Source organism: Hypanus sabinus, chromosome 6 (assembly GCF_030144855.1).
Source record: "Hypanus sabinus isolate sHypSab1 chromosome 6, sHypSab1.hap1, whole genome shotgun sequence".
In the NCBI taxonomy this organism is placed as follows: Eukaryota; Metazoa; Chordata; class Chondrichthyes; order Myliobatiformes; family Dasyatidae; genus Hypanus; species Hypanus sabinus.
In genome coordinates this window covers 172,303,685-172,324,692 of record NC_082711.1, presented here as the reverse complement: position 1 = coordinate 172,324,692, position 21,008 = coordinate 172,303,685, and the positions used below count along the sequence as shown (strand labels likewise).

The 21,008-nt window shown below is 41.7% G+C and overlaps 1 protein-coding gene across 3 annotated transcripts in view; it reads left to right on the top strand.

Moving 5' to 3' along the window:
- ulk2 (unc-51 like autophagy activating kinase 2) overlaps positions 1 to 21,008 on the top strand; it is a 128,639-nt gene that overhangs the window by 89,972 nt on the left and 17,659 nt on the right. For 2 of the 3 annotated variants that reach the window (XM_059973566.1, XM_059973569.1), the window contains 8 exons: positions 4,848 to 4,985; positions 9,980 to 10,125; positions 11,120 to 11,200; positions 14,624 to 14,895; positions 15,030 to 15,220; positions 15,902 to 16,011; positions 18,888 to 19,040; positions 20,273 to 20,481. In XM_059973566.1, coding sequence (XP_059829549.1) covers positions 4,848 to 4,985; positions 9,980 to 10,125; positions 11,120 to 11,200; positions 14,624 to 14,895; positions 15,030 to 15,220; positions 15,902 to 16,011; positions 18,888 to 19,040; positions 20,273 to 20,481 — 1,300 coding nt within the window. The remainder of the gene's footprint in view (positions 1 to 4,847; positions 4,986 to 9,979; positions 10,126 to 11,119; positions 11,201 to 14,623; positions 14,896 to 15,029; positions 15,221 to 15,901; positions 16,012 to 18,887; positions 19,041 to 20,272; positions 20,482 to 21,008) is intronic. The other variant, XM_059973567.1, reaches the window with a different exon arrangement.

Genomic DNA, 21,008 nt, shown 5'->3' with positions numbered 1-21,008 from the left:
CTTTGTGGATGGGACCTGACCTGGAGAATTGAACCTTGAACTGTTGTAAAATATAGTGGAAAACACAATCACAAAGCTTTGTGTTGGAACCAGCAGAATTTCTCCCCCCCTCCCAATTGTCACTAAGATGCTGAAGTCCACAGAGTAGATTTAAAGAAATAAATTTTGAACTTGTTTTTGTCATTGGTACACAGATACTGTTAACTGACATTTGTAATGGGGTGTGGCTTAAGAATTTCTGTCAACTATTAGTGTTTCAAATTAGCATATTTCAGAGATTTGACCATTAACCCAATATTTGAGAAGAAATTTAATACCTTTTGGGGTAGGAAGGGAACTTGGAAGGTAGGACCCAATATCCATAACATTCTCTAGAAAGCAACAAAACTTTGTCCCTATTAAATGAATAAACATACTTTAAAATATATCAAAGTAATTCATGTCCTCATCAAATGACATCACTGTTGATAAAAATCACCGGTATTGATCATATTTGCAAATTTTTTATTCAGTACAGGCATGTTAGTTCAGTGAGTGACATCAAGTATTTGTTAGAACTTTTGCAACAATGATTGGTTTTCTAAATCATTGTCTTGTTGCAGTTCTACCGAGAAGAGGTAACAGTCCTCTTCCTTAACCATGGCATTTTCCAGCATATTAGCCTGTTTTACACTGACCTCATATTTATCAAAGTCCCTCCCACTGATAAATACTGAAGTAAAGATTTCATTAAGTACCACCCCCAGCCTCTTCCAACTCCAACCGTATTTCTGCATTTATCCCTGATTGATCCTACCCTCACTAGTCGTCCTCCAGATCTTCATTTACGTGTAGAGCACCTTAGGGTTTTCCTTAATCCTACTCACCAAGCTTTCACATGTCCCCTTCTAGCTCTCCCAAGTCCATTCTAAAACTCGTTCCTAGCTAAGTTGTAACTTCCAAAGTCCTATTTGATCCTTGCTTTTTCTGGCAATGTTACCTTTCTCCATTTTGGATCTGCTGCTGTGGCTTTAAGGACTGATTCATTCACTTTGACTTTGATGGTCTTGCTCTAAGAGCGTGCATTTCCTCCCTATCTGCTACATCATGACTTTTAATGAAGCTTCATTATCTCTCTTAGCTAACACACTTAGCACACTTTTGTAATTTATTTACTTTGATCTTTGTAGCTCTAGTTACAGATTGAATTACTTTGCCTTATAATGAAAAATTCTATCTTACTATGATAACTTTTTTATAAAAAGACAATCATAAAGATCATTGCACAACATATAACCTAACCTTCTGGTTACCCTCTCTCCCCTTCTCTTCTCACCTGCCCATCACCTCCCCCTGGTTACCCTCCTCCTTCCCTTTCTTCCACAGTCCATTGACCTTTTTACTGTCTCCTATTAAATTTCTCTTCCATCTAACCCCTCCTAGTTTCTTACTTCATCCACCTTCACCCAGTTTCACCCATCACCTGCCATCTTGTACTCCTCCATCTTCCTATTCCAACTTCTGCCTCCTTCCTCTCCAGTCCTGATGAAAGGTCTTGACCTGAAAAGTTTGTTTAATCCCCTCCATAGGTGCTGCCTGCTGTGCTGAGTTAGTTCTTCCAGCACTTTGTGTGCATTGTTCAAGATTTCCAGCATCTGCAAAATCACTCGTGTTTGTATTTAACCAATCACAGTTCACTTCTTTGTTGACTCTTCAACAACAGTCGAAAAATCCACATCGTATATACTCCAGGAATTCATCCTCTACAGTAGTATTGCAAATTTGTTTTGGCTGGCCATTATTATTGTTGTTGTTATATCCCTTTTTGGTTCTGTTTCCCATAGTACAACTTGACAACTCCCTATAATGTAAGTAAAATGGGCAATTTAGTGAAGCAAATAGTGCATTTTAAATACTCTTGAGATATATAAAGCTATACATTAATTTATGAGTAAAACTGCAGTTAGTGCTCTGTTCAGTAATAAATTTTAGTTCAGAATATTTCCACATGTATATAATGTATGTTTTGCTGCTGAGAAGTTATGACTGGAAGTTGAGAAAGTGCAGGCTGCTAACCATTTTCCCTTCCTTTAAGCACTCTGTGGCACAGCAGGTTGTTCTATCAATGCATTGTACCACAGATTAAATGGGATGTGTACTCACACTGGTGAGTTCCCAGGTTTAGGATAAATAGTTGGCAAGGTGCCAAACAAAAATGCACATGTCTACGGTGGCTGAGATACTTGCACAGTGCTGTATTTGTCAACATGGAGTGGGGAGCAAGTTTGTAAATCTGGTGGGGGGAGAAGATGTTGGGAATGGCGAGGGTGGCACACTACAGGAGGGGTGTGTGGGACAAGAGGCAGAGGAGGAGCACCAGAAGTGGGCGGGGGGGGGGGCACAGGTGCAGACACATCCAGCACTGAAACACCAGGCAAGATTATTTGATTCCAAACAACTGGTGTTTATTGTTCATTACAGAATGTCTCCATGGTGCTTCCTGTTCCCTCTCCCTTCCCCTTTTCCCAACCATGATTCCTCTCTCTCCCTGCCCCCTTCCCACTCTCAGTCCACAATAGAGACCCATATCAGAATCAGGTTTATCATCACTCATAAAATCACTATAGTAATGTGCAAAAGTCTTGGGCTCTGTCTGTCTCTCCCCTTTTCCACAGGACTGTACATACCTAGCAGCTGTTTACAATACAGCATAAAGGTATTAGAGACTGGCCACTCTCTTTGCCAGAGTATGTCAAAAGGTAATGACAGTGTTCAAAATAAAAGATTACCCTCAGCAACTTCTGTACGTTGCTGTCTAATTTCCAGCAAATTGAACCTGATATATTTGAACACGAGGTTCGGCAGATGCGGGAAATCCACAGCAACACAGACAAAATGCTGGAGAAACTCAGCAGACCAGGTGGCGGCTATAGAGAGCATAAGCAGTCAATGTCTCTGGCCCAAACATTAACTGTTTATTCCTGTCCACAGATGCTGCCTGATGTGCGGAGCTCCTTTAGCATTTTGTGTGTGTTGTTTTTGAAAACTTGTCACTGCCTTCTGAAACAAGTGTTCTAGAAACGCTCAGCAAGATGGGCAGCGTATGTTTCAGCTCTAAAACAATATGGGTTCAGAAACACTGTTTAACCTGGTGACCAGCATTTTCCATTATCATCCAGTTTCCAACCTTGGAAGTACTGAGGGTCAGGAATACTGTCACATCTTAGTGTGACAGTATTCTTCTTTGCTGTTTCCATAACAGTTTTGTTTTACCAGTCGGGGTGTTACCCCTGAGCCGAACCCCCGAACCTGGAGGACCGGTGGACCGCTCTTAGTCTGTCCTCTACCCTTTGACCTGTTTGGCAGGAGTGACCCCTACAAGAGCCAAAGCTAAAGCCCTGACTCCAGCCAACATGGTTCTCGGGGTCACTGAGGCACGCAAGCTTGCAAACCATGACAAGGATGTGATCCTTTGGAGGTTAAATCTCTTACTAATTCTTAAAGTAGCTAATTAGAACTTTTCCTTTGATTTCTGAAAAAGATAGTTGGGTTGCCCCATTACCACCCTTTGAACACCCTTTAAAATGTGGTATCATTTTATTGAATCTTCAATCTTGATTTTCCCACTAGTCCAAGCCTAGTACCATCAGGCCATAAAATCCTTCCTTTCATATTCTAGTTGAATTAAAACAAAGGCCATCCCATTTGCAACCTTGAAAGCCTATTTGATTTACTTTGCAAACAGAACATTCTGTATGGAACAATCTGTGTTAGATACTGCAAAGAGTGTGTTAAGGGATTCAAAACATTTCAGCAGTTTTCAGAAGGTTGCATAAACAAGAATTGGAACTGGTCAGGCAGCATCTGTGGAGAGAGAAGCATAGATGATGTTTTGGCTCACCAACATCTCATCAGAACTACTACACAAGTTGATATGTTTGCTTAGGATTTTTAATTACTGTGCTAAATTTAAGATAGAAAATACAAAGTTCTTTTTTAGTCGGGGCATCAAAAGTTACAAGTCAGGAGAATGGGTTTGAGGGGAATAATAAATCAGCCATGATGAATGGCAGAGCAGACTCAATGAGCCAGATGGCCTATTTCTCCTCCTTTGTCTTATGGTCTTGAATACATCCCTTCCATTTGACCAGCAAAGGGTTAACTGTTTCTTTGCTTTGCTTGAGAATCCAGCTTGTGTTTTCATTAGGCTGAAATTCTTGGAAATTCATTTGAGGTGTGACTCCATGAATAGCTTGAAGCAGGAGTGCTTTTGCAGACGTCACTGGTTTAACCTGAATCCGAGACACTGAATGTCAACAGGCAGTCTGAGATAAATTCGTCAGCATATGCTGCTGACCTGTTCTTGAACTGTTGGTTGTTTTGATTTCTTTTCCGCTTGTGACTCATTTCCCTTGTTATGTTGATTGCCACCTTTTATTTCTAGAATGCCATCACTGCTGCCTTTGGACAACGTGTTCCCAGTAGCATTCCCTGTATTTGTTTTCTTAGAACTTGTTGGTTTTATGTAATTAAAGTTGCATGGGGAATGAAAGGTGGTCTATAAAGCTTACATACATGTATTGCTTCCCTATCCTGTAGACACCAGACTGCTCTGAGGTAAAGATCATTTGTTTAACCCAGACAAAGTTGAAAGATTTGTGAGGGTTTTATGCAAAGTATAATCGTATTCCAAATAGGATCTTGTTTACAAGACTGAACCAGCTCTTGACTGCAGCTTGCCAGATTGTTGTCACACAGCAGCAGCTCAGGACTTTTTACCTTACTCAAAATACTGGGTTTTTAATTGTTCTGGTATATTGAGCAGCCAGAAATCCTGCTTCATGACCAACTCTTGTGTTTGACTCCAGGCAGTGTCCACCTCCGGTGTCCCCACGTACTGAGTCAGCTCCAATTCCTGTCCCGACGCAGATTAGAAACTACCAGCGGATTGAACAGAACCTGCATGTCATTTCTGGCCACAACACTAATCCCTATGGATCACCCAGGTATGTCGTTTGTTGGTATTCTGTGTAGCTTACAGTGTGGTCCTAAAATGTTTCCACTTCCAAATTTCCTATCGGCAAAAGTTTTTTAGGTTACTAGGTTACAATCTAAACTGATAAAGTTTGCAGTGCTCTGTGTTTGTTTCACAGTTGTATGAATGGAACAGAAGCAAAGTCTTAAACTAGATGGATTAAATTCAAGTCAAATGACAAAGTAAATTATCAGAGTATTGATATGTCACCAACTACTACCTTGAGAATCATTTTCTTGCAAGTATTTACAGGGAGATTTAAAAGAAATAGAACTCATGAAAAACTATCCATAAAGACTAACAAGCAACCAATGTGCAAAAAAAGACAAATTGTACAAATAAAGGAAGTGATGCTGAGAGCATGAGTTGTAAAGGCCTTGAAAGTGAGGCTGTTGTGGTATCACGCTCATATCATTGTGATTGACTCCAGCTACATTTGAAGTTAACGACCCGGCTGCAAAGTTTTGTAGCGCTTCAAATCCCAACTACCATCTTGACAAAGTAACTCAAAGTGACCAAAAATTACTTGCCTTTTAAGTATTGGATATCAATAAGCTTGAAAGAGTACAGAGAACATTGACAAGGATGTTGCCAGGTCTGGAGTACCTGGAAAAGGTTGAATAGGTTAGGACTTTATTCCCTGGAATGTAGAAGATTAAGGGTCGACTTAGTAGAGGTGTATGAAAATATGAGGGGTCTTGATAGGGTCATTGCAGGTAGGCTTTTTCCACTGAGGTTGGATGAGACTTGACTTAGAGGTCGTAGGTTAAGGGTGAAAGGTGAAATGTTTAAGGGCAACTTGGGAAACTTCTTCATTCAAAGGGTGATAAGAATGTGTAAACAAGCTGCCAGCAGAGGTAGTGAAAGCAGGTTCAATTGCTACATTTGAGAAGTTTGAATACATACATGGATGGCAGGTTTATTGATGCCGGTCAATGGGATTAGGCAAAATAATAGCTCAGCGCAGACTAGATGGGCCAAAGGGCCTGTTTTGGTGTTGTAGTGTTTTATGATTCTAAACGTGTTGTGTGTTATCTTTCTAATAAATCCACTTCTGAGGAGACAAAATTTAAGTTGCACTCTATATTTTAAAATTTTAAATCTCTAACTGAGGAGGAAATACCTCTTGAATGTGAGGTGGATGGAGTAGGTAGTTGAGAAGAGGAAGTCACACTGAGTTTAGACCTCTTATGTCTCCACCAGCAAGGTTCTTGTCCAAACATAACATCAGAACCTCAGTCAGACTGAAAGTAAACCAATTATTTCAGAGTTTATCACCGTGCATCCTGTGGTTTAGATTGTGTCTCTGCTCGTTACTAAAATGCTGAGAAAGATGAAGTCATGGAGCACTAAGCACAGAAACAGGCCATTCGGCCTGTCTCACCTGTACTGAACTATTAATCTGCCTGATCCCCAAACCTGCACCTGGACCATAGCCTGCCATCCACGTACCCGTCCAAATTTCTCTTTAAGTGTTGGAATTGAATTCACATCCACCACCCCTGCAGGCAGCTCATTCCACACACTCTCACCATGTTGCTAAAATATTGGAAGAAATGATGGTGGGCAATTGTTAGCGTGTGAGGAATAAGAAAACATCCTTTGTGTTTCTTTATTTGCCTTGAGGCTGAATAGGCCTCTGTATGTTGTTGCTTGACTTTGTTTTGTTCGAACTGCAGTATGCAAAGTCAGTAGCAACGTTATTAGGAATTACTCTGTGTCCACTTTATTAGGTACAGGAGTGGCAACCAGTGCGGTCTTCTATTGCTGTAGCCCCTCCATCTTAAGGCTTGACATGCTGTCTGTTAAGAGATGCTCTTCTGCACATCACGGTTGTATTTGAGTTACTGCCGCCTTCCTGTCAGCCTGAATCAGTTTGACCATTCTCCTCTGGCTTCTCTCATTAACAAGGTATTTTTAACCACAGAGTAGCTGCTCATGGGATTTTTTTTTTTGCACCACTCTCTGTAAATTCGAGAGACTGTTGTGTGTGAAAATCCCAGGAGATCAGCGGTTTCTGAGATCGTCAAACCACCCTGCCTGGCACCAACAATTATTCCATGGTCAAAGTCACTTAAATCATATTTCTTCCCCATTCTGAAGTTTGGGCAGGACAACAGCTGAACCTCTTCATCCTGCGTTCTTCTATGTTTTGAGATGCTGGCACGTGATTGGCTGCTTAGATATTTGCATTAACAAGGTGTACAGGTGTAGCTAATAAAGTGGCCACTGACTACATATTTCTCTTGTTTTATATAGTCTAACAATTTTCCAGTCTCATTTATGGTTTTTAAAGTTGCTACAAGAACTGGCCTGCTCGTGATGACAAAGTAAAGCCAAAGGAAAACATTGGCAGAGATACAGTTGTTTAACAGGTCTTTCAGCCTTCTTGACTTTGGAATTTGTGAGTCTGTTGCCTGGAGGTTCAGAATAAAGGTGGAAATGATTGTTTTATTTCAACATAGGCATACTTGTTTGAGCCATTGTTAGTAAAAATCTGTTAAACTATAGATCATAAAGACAGAAACAATCTTAGTTATGGAAGTTATGTGTTGTGTTGCTGGGTCGGTTTTTACTGAAAACCCAGGCTATAACCAGTTGTCAATTCATGGAAAGGTGTGATTATAAATAGGACAAATTATCCATTAGCTGGTAATTTACGTAGAAGATAATTATACATAAGTCAGGAAGTCTTTTATAACTGAGAGATAAATATAGGATGCAGATAAACACGTGACATTCTGCAGATGCTGGAATTCCAGAGCAATAAGCACAAAATGCTGGAGGAGCACAAGTCAGGCAGCGTCTGTGGAGGGGAATAAGCAGTCAATCTTTCGGGCTGAGACCCTTCACCAGGACTGGAGAGGAAGGGGGAAGAAGCCAGAATAGGGGGAGGGGGGAGGAGTACAAGCTGGCCAGGTGATGGGTGAGACCAGGTGAGCAGGAAGGTGGGTGGCTGGGGGAGAGGAGGATGAAGTGAGAAGTTGGGAGCTGATTGTGGAAGAGCTAAAGGGCTGAAGAAGGAGTCAGATTGATGGAATAAGTGAATAAGAGTAAGATGATGGAGTAAGAGGCCCTTAATGTCATAAAGGAGCTAGACTTCAGAGCAGCTGAGATTTGGTTATTAGAAATGAACCGAGAGAAAATGAATTCTAGTGATCAGGTAAATCGATGAGAATATCCTCATCCCTGAGAATATTCAATTTGTGGATCTTTGCTCATTACTTTTGTACAGTATACAGCAGTGGAGTTCAGTGCTTCCCAGCAATAATACAGGAATTAAAACAAGATTCTATCCCTCTATTTTTGCCCGTTGCTTTTGTAAACTAAACGTCCATAAGACTACATTAAGGTGATGTATTTGAGGAGTCAGACTTGGAACTATAGAACCATGAGAAAATCTGCAGATGCTCGAAATTCCCATTCCAGCATGTCAGTCCATGGCCTTCTCTACTGCCATGTTGAGGCCACACTCAGCTTGGAGGAGCAACACCTTGAATTCTGTCTGGGTAGCCTGATAGCATGAACATAGATTATTCTAACTTCTGGTAATTGCCATTTACCTTTCCCCATTCCTGTTTTCCCCTTCTCACTGTATCTCCTTACCAGCTTATCACTTCCACCTAGTGCTCCTCCCACTTCCCTTCCTTCTATGGTCTTCTGTCTTCTCCTATCAGATTCCCCCTCTCCACCCCTTTATCTCTTTCTCCAATCAACTCCCCAGCTCTTTACTTCACCCCTCCTCCTCTCCTGGTTTCACCTATCACCTACCACCTGTACTTCTTCCTTCCCTTCCCCCATCACCTTCCAATCTCATTTTTTTCCTGAACTATAGAAGGGTCTGGGCCTGAAATGTTTACCTTAGATGCTGCCTGGCCTGCTGAGTTCCGCCAGCATTTAGTTGGAGCTGTATAAATAATTGTTCATTTTCAGAAACAGGCTGAATAAAATGATAGTACCATTGAGAGTTTCACTGATTATCAATAGCTTATCCAGGACTCTAATGCTTTGAACTTAACTAGTTATGCCCTATTAACCGATCTTCCTGGTGCTTGTTAACTTGATTGGTTTTCTGTCCAGCAGTCCTTCACTGTTAAAATTCAGATCCACTTTCAGCTGTCTCCATGGCCTCACTCGCTCATATCTTGTGTTGGGATTTTAGCAAGACTGCCACCGCATGTGCTGAATTCTTCCAGCAGCTCATTTTTTTTAGACCATAGGACATAGGAGCAGAATTAAGTCATTCGGCCTGTCGGGTCTCTTCCAGCATTTCATTTTGGTTGATATATTATCCCCATTCTCTTTCCTTCTCCCAGTAACCTTTGACAGTCTTACTAATCAATATCCTAACAATCTCCACTTTAAATATACTGAATGACCTGGCCTCAGCAGCCATCTGTGGCAGTGAATTCAATAGGTTCAACCACCTTCTGGCTAAAAAACATTCTCCTAATCTCTGTTCTGAAGGAATGTCCTTCTATTCTGAAGCTGTGCCCTCTGGTCCTAGACTCTCCCACTATTGGAGGCATCCTCTCCATGTCCACTCTATCAAGGCCTTTCAATCTTTGACAGGTTTCAGTGAGATCTCTTCTCCCCCACCCCCATTCTTCCAAACTCCAGCAAGTACAGGCCCAAAGCCATTTAACAGTCCTCATACATTAACCCTTTCATTGCCCAAATAATTCTCGTAAACCTTGTCTGGATCATCTCCAATGCCAGCACGTCATGTCATAGATCAAAGGTCGAAAACTGCTCTCAGGAGTGCAACATGTACATTTACTGAGCTCCTGTGGTTTGTGAGTGCAGACACTGATAGGGGAAGGAATGAGGGAGTTCAAAAGTTCCCAACACCTCAGTTAGATGGGTTTATTGGATTTTGCTCCAGATTCCAGCTTCTGCAATGTCCTGTCTCGCCACAATGCGAATGTCTGTTGTGATTCATTGTTTTCCTTGTGAACCTTTCAGGTCTGGAATGGTAAAGAGATCTAATACAAGCCCAATGGGTTTCATGAAGCTTACAGGAGGGTCACCAGCTGCAGCTGATGCACCACAAAACCCAGGCCGCAGACTCTCCACTGGATCCTCCAGGCCATATTCCCCTTCACCTTTAGGTGTGTCATTGGAATACTTTCAATTGTATTATATTTTGACTGTTCTGTTGCAAGCTGCAGGAAGTCAGTACTCGTCCATTTTTAGCCTACTCGGGTACAGATCTGTCGAGAACATTGTATAAAGACAATGCCTATCCTCAAACATGTTGTCTTTGACCCACATCCATTCTGACTCTGCTTGATCAGTCTGTACCTGCCCACTTTGTTCTTCTATGCATGTAACAGCCCTGTTACATATTGCGTGGAGTAGCAGAATTAAAAGTTTTTACTGAATCTTGTTGGCAGTGGTGCACACTGGGCAACTCAGTGTGGGAGCTATGATCCAAGCCCACTGAGATGAAAAACAAGTGCACCCAAAAGAGAGTGCCTCCTGCAAATAGGAGGCCCAGTCGACTCACCACGCAATTTATTGGTTATGTGTACACTCGCCACAATCTCGCAGTCGATCGGATACTGTGCAGGCCCTTTATTAATTTAAGGTTCCATACATGTAGAATCTAGATTTCCTTTCTTCTGTAATCAAATATTGTAATGACATTTGTAATTTTCCAATCCCAAGAGGAAAATTCCTGATCCTTTAGAGCTTTGGACATTATACCTAATTCATCCACTATTTCATTCATTTTAATACCATGGAATAGAAAGTGACAGGCAGAGATTTAGTTATTTTAATTCCCATTCTGTCTCTGTATAGTCTTAATATTTGCGATGCTTTTCCAAATGATTTATTTTGGTTCCCTTGGCTTTAGTAATCTGTTACTTCCTTCACTGTGAAATCTCATTGAAAGTGCTAATTTAATGAGCATGCTTTTTTTTTTCTTTTGTGGTTTTGCACCAACGTTTGGTGTGGATCTGTAGTTACCACGTACACTTGTATATAAAAAATATTGCTGTTAGTTTTGAAAGGTTTTCAAGACAGTCAGAAATGCATAGATGAAACTGCATCAATTTAAACTGATGGAAATTTGCCTTATTAATCATTCTGTTTCTGCAGTTGGCACGATTCCTGAGCAGCTTAGCCACTGCTGCTGTGGTCTGCCCCCAGGACATGACTCACGATCCAGAACACCATCAGGTGAGCACTATAGAAAGTAGAAGTCAAGTTCCTACATGCCAGTTGCTTTATGAAATGTGACTAAGTATCAACTATATTGGGGCAAGTATCTGTTCAGATGATTTACAGTATGTGATCATAGGATCAAGGTGACAAGGCTTATCCATAATCACAAGATCAAAAGACATTTGAACAGAATTAGGCCATTTGACCCATCGACTCTGCTTGCCATTCAATCATGGCTGATCCTTTTTGTTCCCTCGTCAGCCCCACTCCCCAACGGATTCCCCATAACCTTTGATATCGTGTCCAATTAAGAGCGTATCAAGCTCTATCTTAATTTCACCCAACGACCTGGCCTCCACAGCTTCCACAGATTCACTACCACCTGTCAAAAGAAATTTTTCTCACTTCTGTTCTAAATGGATGCCCCTCTATCCTGAGGCTATTCTGTCTTGTCCTAGACTCACCCACCATGGAAAACATCCTTTCTACTTCTACAATGTCTAGGCCAGAGGTCGGCAACCTGCGGCTCCAGAGCCACATGCGGCTCTTTGATCTCTGTGATGCGGCTCCCCGTGGTTTGTTAGCTTTTGAAATGTAATTCGAAATTTGAAGATTATGGTGATCTTGTACAATATGAAAACTTTGCTGAGACACCGTTTCCTGGCACATCCGAACCGGCTTACAATTAGCCACCGTTCCGACTAAGGGAGATAGCCTACGGGGGTTTGTGAGTACGTGTCTTTTGGAGCATCCGCGCCCACGGGGACGGGTTGAGGGAGGCTTTAAAGCAAGGCTGTTTAGTTCGAATAAAGTTACCTTTGGCTGCAGTCTTTATTTTAGCGCTGCGTGTAGCGCTACACCGCTACAACGTGTTTTTTATCGCTATTAATATACATCACAACTGCCAATGCCTGACACCCGCCAGTGCGCGCTTTCTTTTAATTCTTCGATCCAAGGTAGGCTACCTATGTAGTAACCTTCAACCCAACGTCTTTTTTTCGGAGTTCAAAATGTTTTTGTTGCATGCAGAAATGTAATTTCGTTTTCTCTGCAGGAGTTCATCAATTTCAAAAATGCAACACATTATAGTTTGTTTATACATAGCATAAAGGCAAAAAAAACCCGTTGTATGCAGTGTTATTTCATTTTGTGGCTCCCAGTGTTTTCTTTTCTGTGGGAAATGGGTCCATATTGGCTCTTTTAGTGGTAAACGTTGCCGACCCCTGGTCTAGGCCTTTTCAATGAGAAAGGTTTCAATGAGATTCTTCTCCCTCCCTCCCTCCCTCTCCCCCCCCCCCCCCCCCACCCGATCCTTCTAAATTCCGGTGAGTACAGACCCAGAGCTGTCAAATGTACCTCGCATGATAACCCTTTCATTCCCAGAATCATCCTTGTGAACTCCTCTGAATCCTCCCCAATGCCATTACATCCTTATTTGGATGAGGAGTCTAAAACTGTTCACAATACTCAACATGAGGCCTCAACAGTGCCTTATAAAGCCTCACATCCTGCTCTTGTGTTCTAGACCCCTTCAAATGAATGCTGACATTGCATTTTCTCCCTCAGTACCAATTTTACCTGCAAATTAACCTTCAGGGTGTTCTGCACAAGGACTCCCAAGTCCCTTTACATCTCAGATTTCTGGATTTTCTCCCCGATTAGAAAATAGTCTGCACGTTTATTTCTACTACCAAAGTACATGTCAATGTATTTTCCAACATTTTATTTCATTTGCCATTTTTTTTGCCCATTCTCCTAATCTGTCTAAATCCTTCTACAGCCCATCTGTTTCCTCAATACTATCTGCCCCTCCTCCAACCTTCACATCATCTGCAAACTTGGCAACAAAGCCATCCATTCCGTCGTCTAAATCAATGATTTACAGCATAAAAAGAAGCAGTCCAAATACCAACCCCTGTGGAACACCGTTAGTCACTGGCAGCCAACCAGAAAAGGATCCTTTTATTCCCACTCGCTGCCTCCTGCGAATCAGCCAATACTCTAACCATGCCAGTAACTTTCCTGTAATAGGCTAGACTAGGAGTGGAACATTTAGACGATCTAATGAGGATTAAAATATTATTAATTATTTAAAGCTAAATAAATCTGTGTATAGATGATGTATTTGTAATAAAGATAGATGAGAAAAGGTTTATGAAAAGTGAAAGATTTTCTTTGCTGTTTCATTATACCTTTCAATTAATAAATAAAAGCAAGAGTATGTGATTTTTTTTTCATTCTAACTACTCGTAGTATGCATATTACAAGAATAAACATCTAAAGTGCCACGCAGTTTTCAGGCCATGTAGAAATTATCTGCTCAGTGCAATGGTCAGTCTCCGCAGCTGTGGTGGGGGGTGGGGGGTAGGAACAAAGTAGAGGGAATGTTGGTTAAACAATTTAGAGGACACCACTTTGTGTTTTTAGTTCCGTTGAAATTGTGCACATTTAAGTCAGTTTGTTCCTTGTATATTTAAGAATAAAACTACTTGTTGTTATCATTATAGTTCATACCTGATGGCAGCTTTTACCGGTGTAAGTGCTGAATGAGAATGTTTCATTAAGATTATACTAAAGAATTAATTCTTTCCTACAAGTTATTTTATGAGTAACTTGTGAAGTTATTGCTATCTGTTTGAAGTAAGCTAGTTCAAGATCAAATGAATTTACAAATACGGTACTGTTCACATCAAAACATTGTATACTTTTTATAGATGAATTGCATTTCAAGTGTTTTTGCTGACATTTTGATATTAGTTGAGGAGGTGCTAATTAGAGGATTTTATAAATTGTGCAACTTATAATGTACTTTGTGTTTGCAAGTGTGCTTTTTAGAAGCTTCTGGAGTTCAGACTACGTAGATATAAAAATATGAAGATCTCCCAAACAAATGTTCAAAGTTCTAACCAATATGTATAATTCTAAAAATATTCTCTTATCTTCCCGAACTAAACATGATGTTCTTCTGCTGTATCTGGAATATATAATTAACCTTCTAATATCTCCCACTTCTGTTTATTACTTTTGCTTGTGCTATTATCAATCATTTGCTGTGAATTTGTTTTTGGAGATAAATTCTGTGAAAGAATTTAATAATCTTCTTGGTTATAATTTGATATTTAAAAATCAGCTTTTTAGTTGATAATTCTCAGGAATGTAGTTAAATAATTGGTCTACAGTAAGTTAAGTACATTGATAACCAAGTAGATTTGGTTTAAGGAATGAATTTAGGGCAATGTCACTGAATCAGAATCAGGTTTATTGTCACCGACATGTGTCACGAAATTTGTTATTTTGCAGCAGAAGTACAATGTGATACATAAAAGGAAGCTATAAGTTACAGTAGGAAATATACAACTATGTTTTCACTGTGATACAATATCACTGGAGATTTATTTTGTTGATTTTGTGAGACTAAAACTCGAATACTGTTTCCAGGTTCACCATCCCCACAATCACACTTAATGGGTGCAAGACTCCAAAGTGCCCCGACTCTTACTGACATCTACCAGAGCAAGCAGAAACTCCGTAAGCAGCACTCAGAGCCGTTATATCCTCCATCAGCGGGTTATGGATGTAGCCATTCTCCACAACCTGGTAGACCTGTTAGCCTGGGTACTTCTCCTACGAAACATATGGGAACATCTCCACGAACGTCTGACTGGCTACATAAAACTCCCTTGCCCACTATCATTGGGTCACCAACAAAGGTGCGTAAATGTATTTGTTTATATTAGTCGCTTCCATAGAATGAAATTTATATTCATATTTGCTTTGGAGGTTGGGATAGGTGTTCCAATACCTTTCAGATGAATTTCAGTTTAACATGTGTGTGCTGTCATAGACTACTGCTCCACTCAAGCTACCTAAAACTCAAGCATCTTCCAATTTACTTGCCTTGGCTGCACAGCAAGAATTAACTGAGAGTCCAGCAGTACAGTCCAAAGCGATGCTGGAGGCTAGAGAGTTCTGCATCTACCATCCACAAGCGAGTGCTAAACGAACAGCCTCTGAGAACAAAACTACTTTTGGCAGGTATCCTTCTCCTTATTGTCTGGTGTCTGCGCAATCTACAGTAGCCCATGTCTAGTATTATGAGCAAACAATATTTATTTTTTCTGGGCAAGATAGACAAGTGCCCCCAGGGTTGGTGCCGATCTCATAATGTCTGCTGATGCGGAATAGAGGGAGCACATAATCTGAGCTATAATTGACCTGGGGTTTCCTAATTCTGATAAATTTACCTTGAACCCAGCTACTGACTGTCCTTAGTGGTGATGTTCTGGTTATGTTCTGTCCAACAATACTGAAACAAGGTCATTTGGTCACATATCTCTTTGCTGTTTGTGGGCCAGCCGTGTTTAAATTATTTGGTGTGTTTCTTGTTTCTTTATAATCTAATTGGCTGTAAATAACTGTCTTGAAGTTAATTTCCTGATGTAAAGCCAAGCTAAAAATCCCCCCCCCCCCCCCCCCAAAGTAACCCTAATATGTTGGCATATTTTAGTTCACTGTTCAGCCATAAGTAAATTACTCAAAACCTGATAAAATAATGTTAAGCCAACATTCCTGAAGAAGGGTCTCGGCCCTAAGCTCGACGGTTTGTTCCTTTCCATAGATGCTGCCTAGCCTGCTGAGTTCCTCCAGCATTTTGTATGTGTGTGTGTGTTGCTTTGGATCTCCATCTGATAAAATATGTTTTGAACCTTTTTGTAGATCTGTAAGTACTGGAAAATTATCTGATCAAGCAACAAAGGCCACATTTGGAGGACAGACCTATCAAGGAAGTACTGACAGTCTGAATACTGAGCGTCCAATGGATATAGGTAAAGAAAATTTCTCATCACAATATTATGATAATATCTTTTCAATTCTCCCCTCCTTTCAGATATGACTATTTTGTGTTTCATCATTTATATCTGCTCTGGGGGCAACAAATATTTACAAGTTCCTTCCTGTCCTCTTATTTAAGGTCATTGATATTTGTAATCTGACTTTCTCCATCAATAGAACAGTGAGGTGACCTTTTCCATATTCATTCTGCAGCAACTGCTGCAAACCTCTGGTTCGCTTTCCTTCAAATTTATCACGTACACCGAAACATCTAGTGAAATGCCGGCATGCGCATAAGCAACCAGCACGCCCAAGGATACGCTGGGAGGTAGCCCGCAAGTGTCGCCACACTTCCTGGCGTGCCAACACAGCAGGCCCACAAAGTTCAGCAGAGCAATACAGGTAGCAGCAGCAAATACAATGCACGCACACCAGCACAGTTCAGGTTCGATTACGATACTGTCTGTACGTCCTTCTCATGAGTGCTTCACTTTCCTCCCACATTCCAAAGATGTACCAGTTAGTAGGGTAGTTGTACATTGTAAATTGTCCTGTGATTAGACTAGGGTTAAATAGGTGGGTTGTTGAGTGATGTAACTCGTTGGGCCGGAATGGCCTGAACTGCGGTACATCTCTAAATAAAATGCCTAAGGAGCTCAGCAAGTCAAGCAGCACCTATGGAGAGAATAAATCATCTATGTTTCGGGCCCAGATCCTTCATCAGGACTGTTCTGCCCATGACATTGATTTACTGTTTTTCTCCATAGACGCTGCCAGATCTGCTGGGTTCCTCCAGCATTTTGTGTGTGTTATTCTGGATTTCTAACATCTGTAGAATCTCTTGTGTTTTTTTAAACAACAATTTATTTCTGAGTTTTGCAAAGACTGAAACACTTTGGTGCATAGGTGTAAGGAGGCTGTAGTTCACTGGTATGCTGTTGTAGTAAACATAAGAGATTTCGGAGATGCTAGAAATCCAAGGCAACACACACAACACTGGAAGAACTCAGCAGGTCAAACAGCATCTATGGGATGGAATAAACAGTTGTCTTGGGCTGAGTCCATAAGACATAGGAGCAGTATTAGGCCATTCAGCCCACTGATTCTGCTCCACCATTCCATCATGGCTGATCCGGACTCCACTCAACCCCATACACCTGCCTTCTCACCATATCCTTTGATGACTTGACCAATCAGGATATTATCAACTTCTGCCGTAAATACACCCATGCACTGCAGTCTGTGGCAGAGCATTCCACAGATTCACTATTCTATCTAAAAAACCTCTGTTCGAGAAGGTCGCCACTGAGTTTTGAGGCTGTGCCCTCTGGTTCTGGATACTTCCACCATAGGAAACATCCTCTCCACATCCACCCTATCCAGTCCTTTAAACTTTCGGTAGGTAATGAAAGGTCTTGGCTGAAACATTGACTGTTAATTCTTTCTAATAGGTACTGCCTGACCTTCTGAGTTCTTCCAGCAATTTCTTTTTGGTCTGCTGCGGTACTTTTGCAACAGGCTGTCTTCCAGCTTCCTGTGAAGTGCTAAGCTGGGTCAGAAATACATTTTTACGGTTAACCCTGGAGCAGAAAGGAGGGAAGATCAGCTGGCCACACTGCTGCTGGTGTTGGACCAGGCACACAAAGTGATGGCAGCTTTAGACTTGCAGTGTATTATTTAGCATCCACTGTTAAACCACCTGAATGAACTTCCACTGTCCAGCATTGCACATGCCATCAAGAATGACTAAATGAGAGAAGAGTGGGGGGGCTGGGGCTGAAGCCTGCCAGGACTTCCCTGGCCTGAGTTCAGTGCAACACCTTCACTGGAGGGAGGTGCTGAAATGAATGAAGAAATAGGGTGGGGAGGGGAATTCCAATGGAAAAACTAGAATGGATAGTTTAAACTTGTTCTGTTACAGATATCTAAATTAATCTACTTTGGGTCTTTCCTACACCCAGTCCAAATGAGTGGACAGTCTGAAGCCACAAAACCTTGGTAGAGTGCATAATTACACCTGAAAGGTCTTTTTTCAGCAATGGTGATGCCCTCTCTCTCTGACGGACTGGCATCAAAAATTCATCTTGTTAGAATAATTTGAAATGTAAGCACACGTAAGCCCAATCAGTATAGATTCTAATTATGTGCAGAGTGGTAATAGTGCACAGAGTTCAACTGAGGCAAGTCCGTGCCTTTTGTGATTTGCACACCTCAAATTCTCTATCTTCCAGTAATTTCACACCTGCCCCCTTCCCTCTTTTTCCATTCCCCATTCCGACTCCTCTTTTGCCCCTTCTCTTCTCACCTGCTTATCGTCTCTCCCTGGTGCCCCTCCTCCATTCTCTCCTATGGATCAGATTACTACTTAAATAAGAGAGAATCTACAAATGCAGAAAGTCTGAGCAACACATGTAAAATGCTGGAGGAACTCAGCAGGCCAGGCAGCATCTATGGAAGAAAAGTACAGTTGACATCTTGAGCTGAGACCCTTCAGCAGATGACTCCTCATTTTTTTCCCTCCAGTCCTACTGAGGGGTCTCAGCCCAAAATGTCGACTGTACTTTTCTTCCATAGATGCTGCCTGGCCTGCTGAGCTCCTCCAGCATTTTGTGTGTGTTACTTCTTAACCTCTACCTCTTCCACTGTCACCTCCCAGCTTCTCACTTGACTCCTCCCTCCCTCTCTCCCCCATCTTCTAACTCCTGGCTTCTTCCACCATCTTTTCCAGTCCTGATGAGAGGTCTTGCCCAAAACATTGAGTGTTTATTCTTCTTCACAGATGCTACCTTACTTGCTGAGTTCCTCCAGCATTTAGTGCATGTTGCAATCTTTATTCCTGTTTGTGTGATTTATTTTTGTTTCTGCCCAGCTCCAGCAGGTGCTTCCGGTTTGGCAATGGGTTCCCCTGCCACAGTGATAGGAGTGAGCCCAAGGACTGTGGTGTTCACTGTAGGCTCACCACCAAGCAGTGTCACTCCTCCCCATAGCAGTCACATGGTCACCAGAGCAAGGACCATGTCAGGTAAGCCTTGGTTGCTGTCAAGAATAACATTGGCATTAATTTAATTTTATTTATTATTTATTTGCATGGGTGTGTATTTAGAGATGCAACACGGAAAAGCCTTTCCAGCCCAATGAGCTGTACTGCCCAACAACCCACCTATTTAACACTGGCCTAATCACATTACAATTTGCAATGACCAATTAACCTACTAACCGATATGTCTTTGGACTGAGAGAGGAAACTGGAGCTCCTTGAGGAAACTCACACATTCACAGGGAGCATGTCCTTATAAACAGCACTGGAAGCAGAAGTGAACTCTGACACCCTGAAATGTAATAGCCTAGGGCTAATGGCTAAGCTACTGTGGCACGCAATTCGCCCTTCATCCTTTCAGAACGTGCCAACTGGTATGAGGAAGAGAGCTGACATTATTCCAAGTAAACCAGTCAGCCTTTATTTTGCAGTAATATTACAGGAAGAATGTCATTTGTAAATGGCCTTGATTTTCTCATACATTGTAAAATTAGCTTTATTTGTCACATATACATTGGAACATAGAGTGAAATGCGTTGTTTTTTGTATCAGATCAAATTAATGAGGATTGTATAGGGCAGCCCACAACTGTCACCACGCTTCCAGCCTCAACATAGCATGCCCAGAACTCACTAGCACTACCTCGTCCTTTTTGGGAATGTGGGAGGAAACTGGAGCACCCGGAGGAAACCCACACGGTTACAGGGAGAATGTACAAACTCCTTACAGACAGCGACGGAAATCGAACCCCGATCTTACAGCTGACGCTGTAAGGCGATTGCACTAGCCACTACACTGCCATACTGCCCCTAGAATGAGAGCTAAGAAGATTAGATCTGTTTGCCATTTTCTTTATTTCTGTTTTCAGGGAATTGTGTGATTTGAAATTCTGCTAATTTAGCTCTAGTTTATAACTGTATTCCACCTCCATCATTAAAATATGATACTGTAGCGATGTGCTACACACAGCGCTGAAATAACGACATGCAGTCGGTAAGTCATTTCGAGACTAGTTTATTCAAACTTCGTGGTGCTGGCATTTAAATCACTAGCGCCCGCCCTCTCCGGGCGGAAATGACATCAGAGGTGCATTACCAAAGTCTCCTCCCACGCGCTGGCTATTTGTGAGCTGGTTCACCTGCACAGAAAGTGGGTCGCCACAATACCTTATTTTATTTTGTTCCTTCTGCTTTTTTTTTGTCCTCGGTTTCTTACAGTTGGCTCGGGAAGCCCGCTGGGATCTCTCTGCTCTAACAGTGGGCGAATTTACATGGGTTCCCCGCCCGGTGGTTCAATGGGCACCTCCCCTCCCGGAGCAGAGGCTCCCTCAAGTTTGAAGTACATGACGTTTGGAACCTCGCCTCCCAGTTTGGAAGGATTTATCACATTTGAAGCTCCAGAACTTCCAGAAGAGACTTTAATGGAGGTGAGCTCATTTTAGTGGTTCATTGGTTAAGAGATTGAGTTCAAGAGCCGCGAAGAAACGTTGCAGCTCTGTAAAACCCTGGCAGACCACATTTGGAATATTGTGTTAGTTCCAGTCACCTCTTTATAGGAAAGATGTGGAAGTTGTAGGGTGCAGAGCAAGTTTACAAGGATGCTGCCTGGATTAGAGAGCATGTCTTATGAGGAAAGTTTGAGCAAGCTGGGTATTTTTGGAATGAAGGAGAGTGAAAGGAGACTTGATACAAGATGTTAAAAGCCATACATTGTGTGGACAGCCAATGATTTGTTTACCAGGGCAGGAATAGCTAATACGACGCGGCATAATTTTAAGGTATTGGAGGAAAGTGTAGGGGAGTTGCCAGGGGTAAGTTTTTCATACAGGGAGTGGTGAGTGCATGGAGTGGGGGTAGAGGCAGATTTATCAGGGACATTTAAGAAGCCCTTAGATAGACACATGGATGTTAGAAAATGGAAGACCATGTAGGAGGGAAAGGTTAAATTGATCTT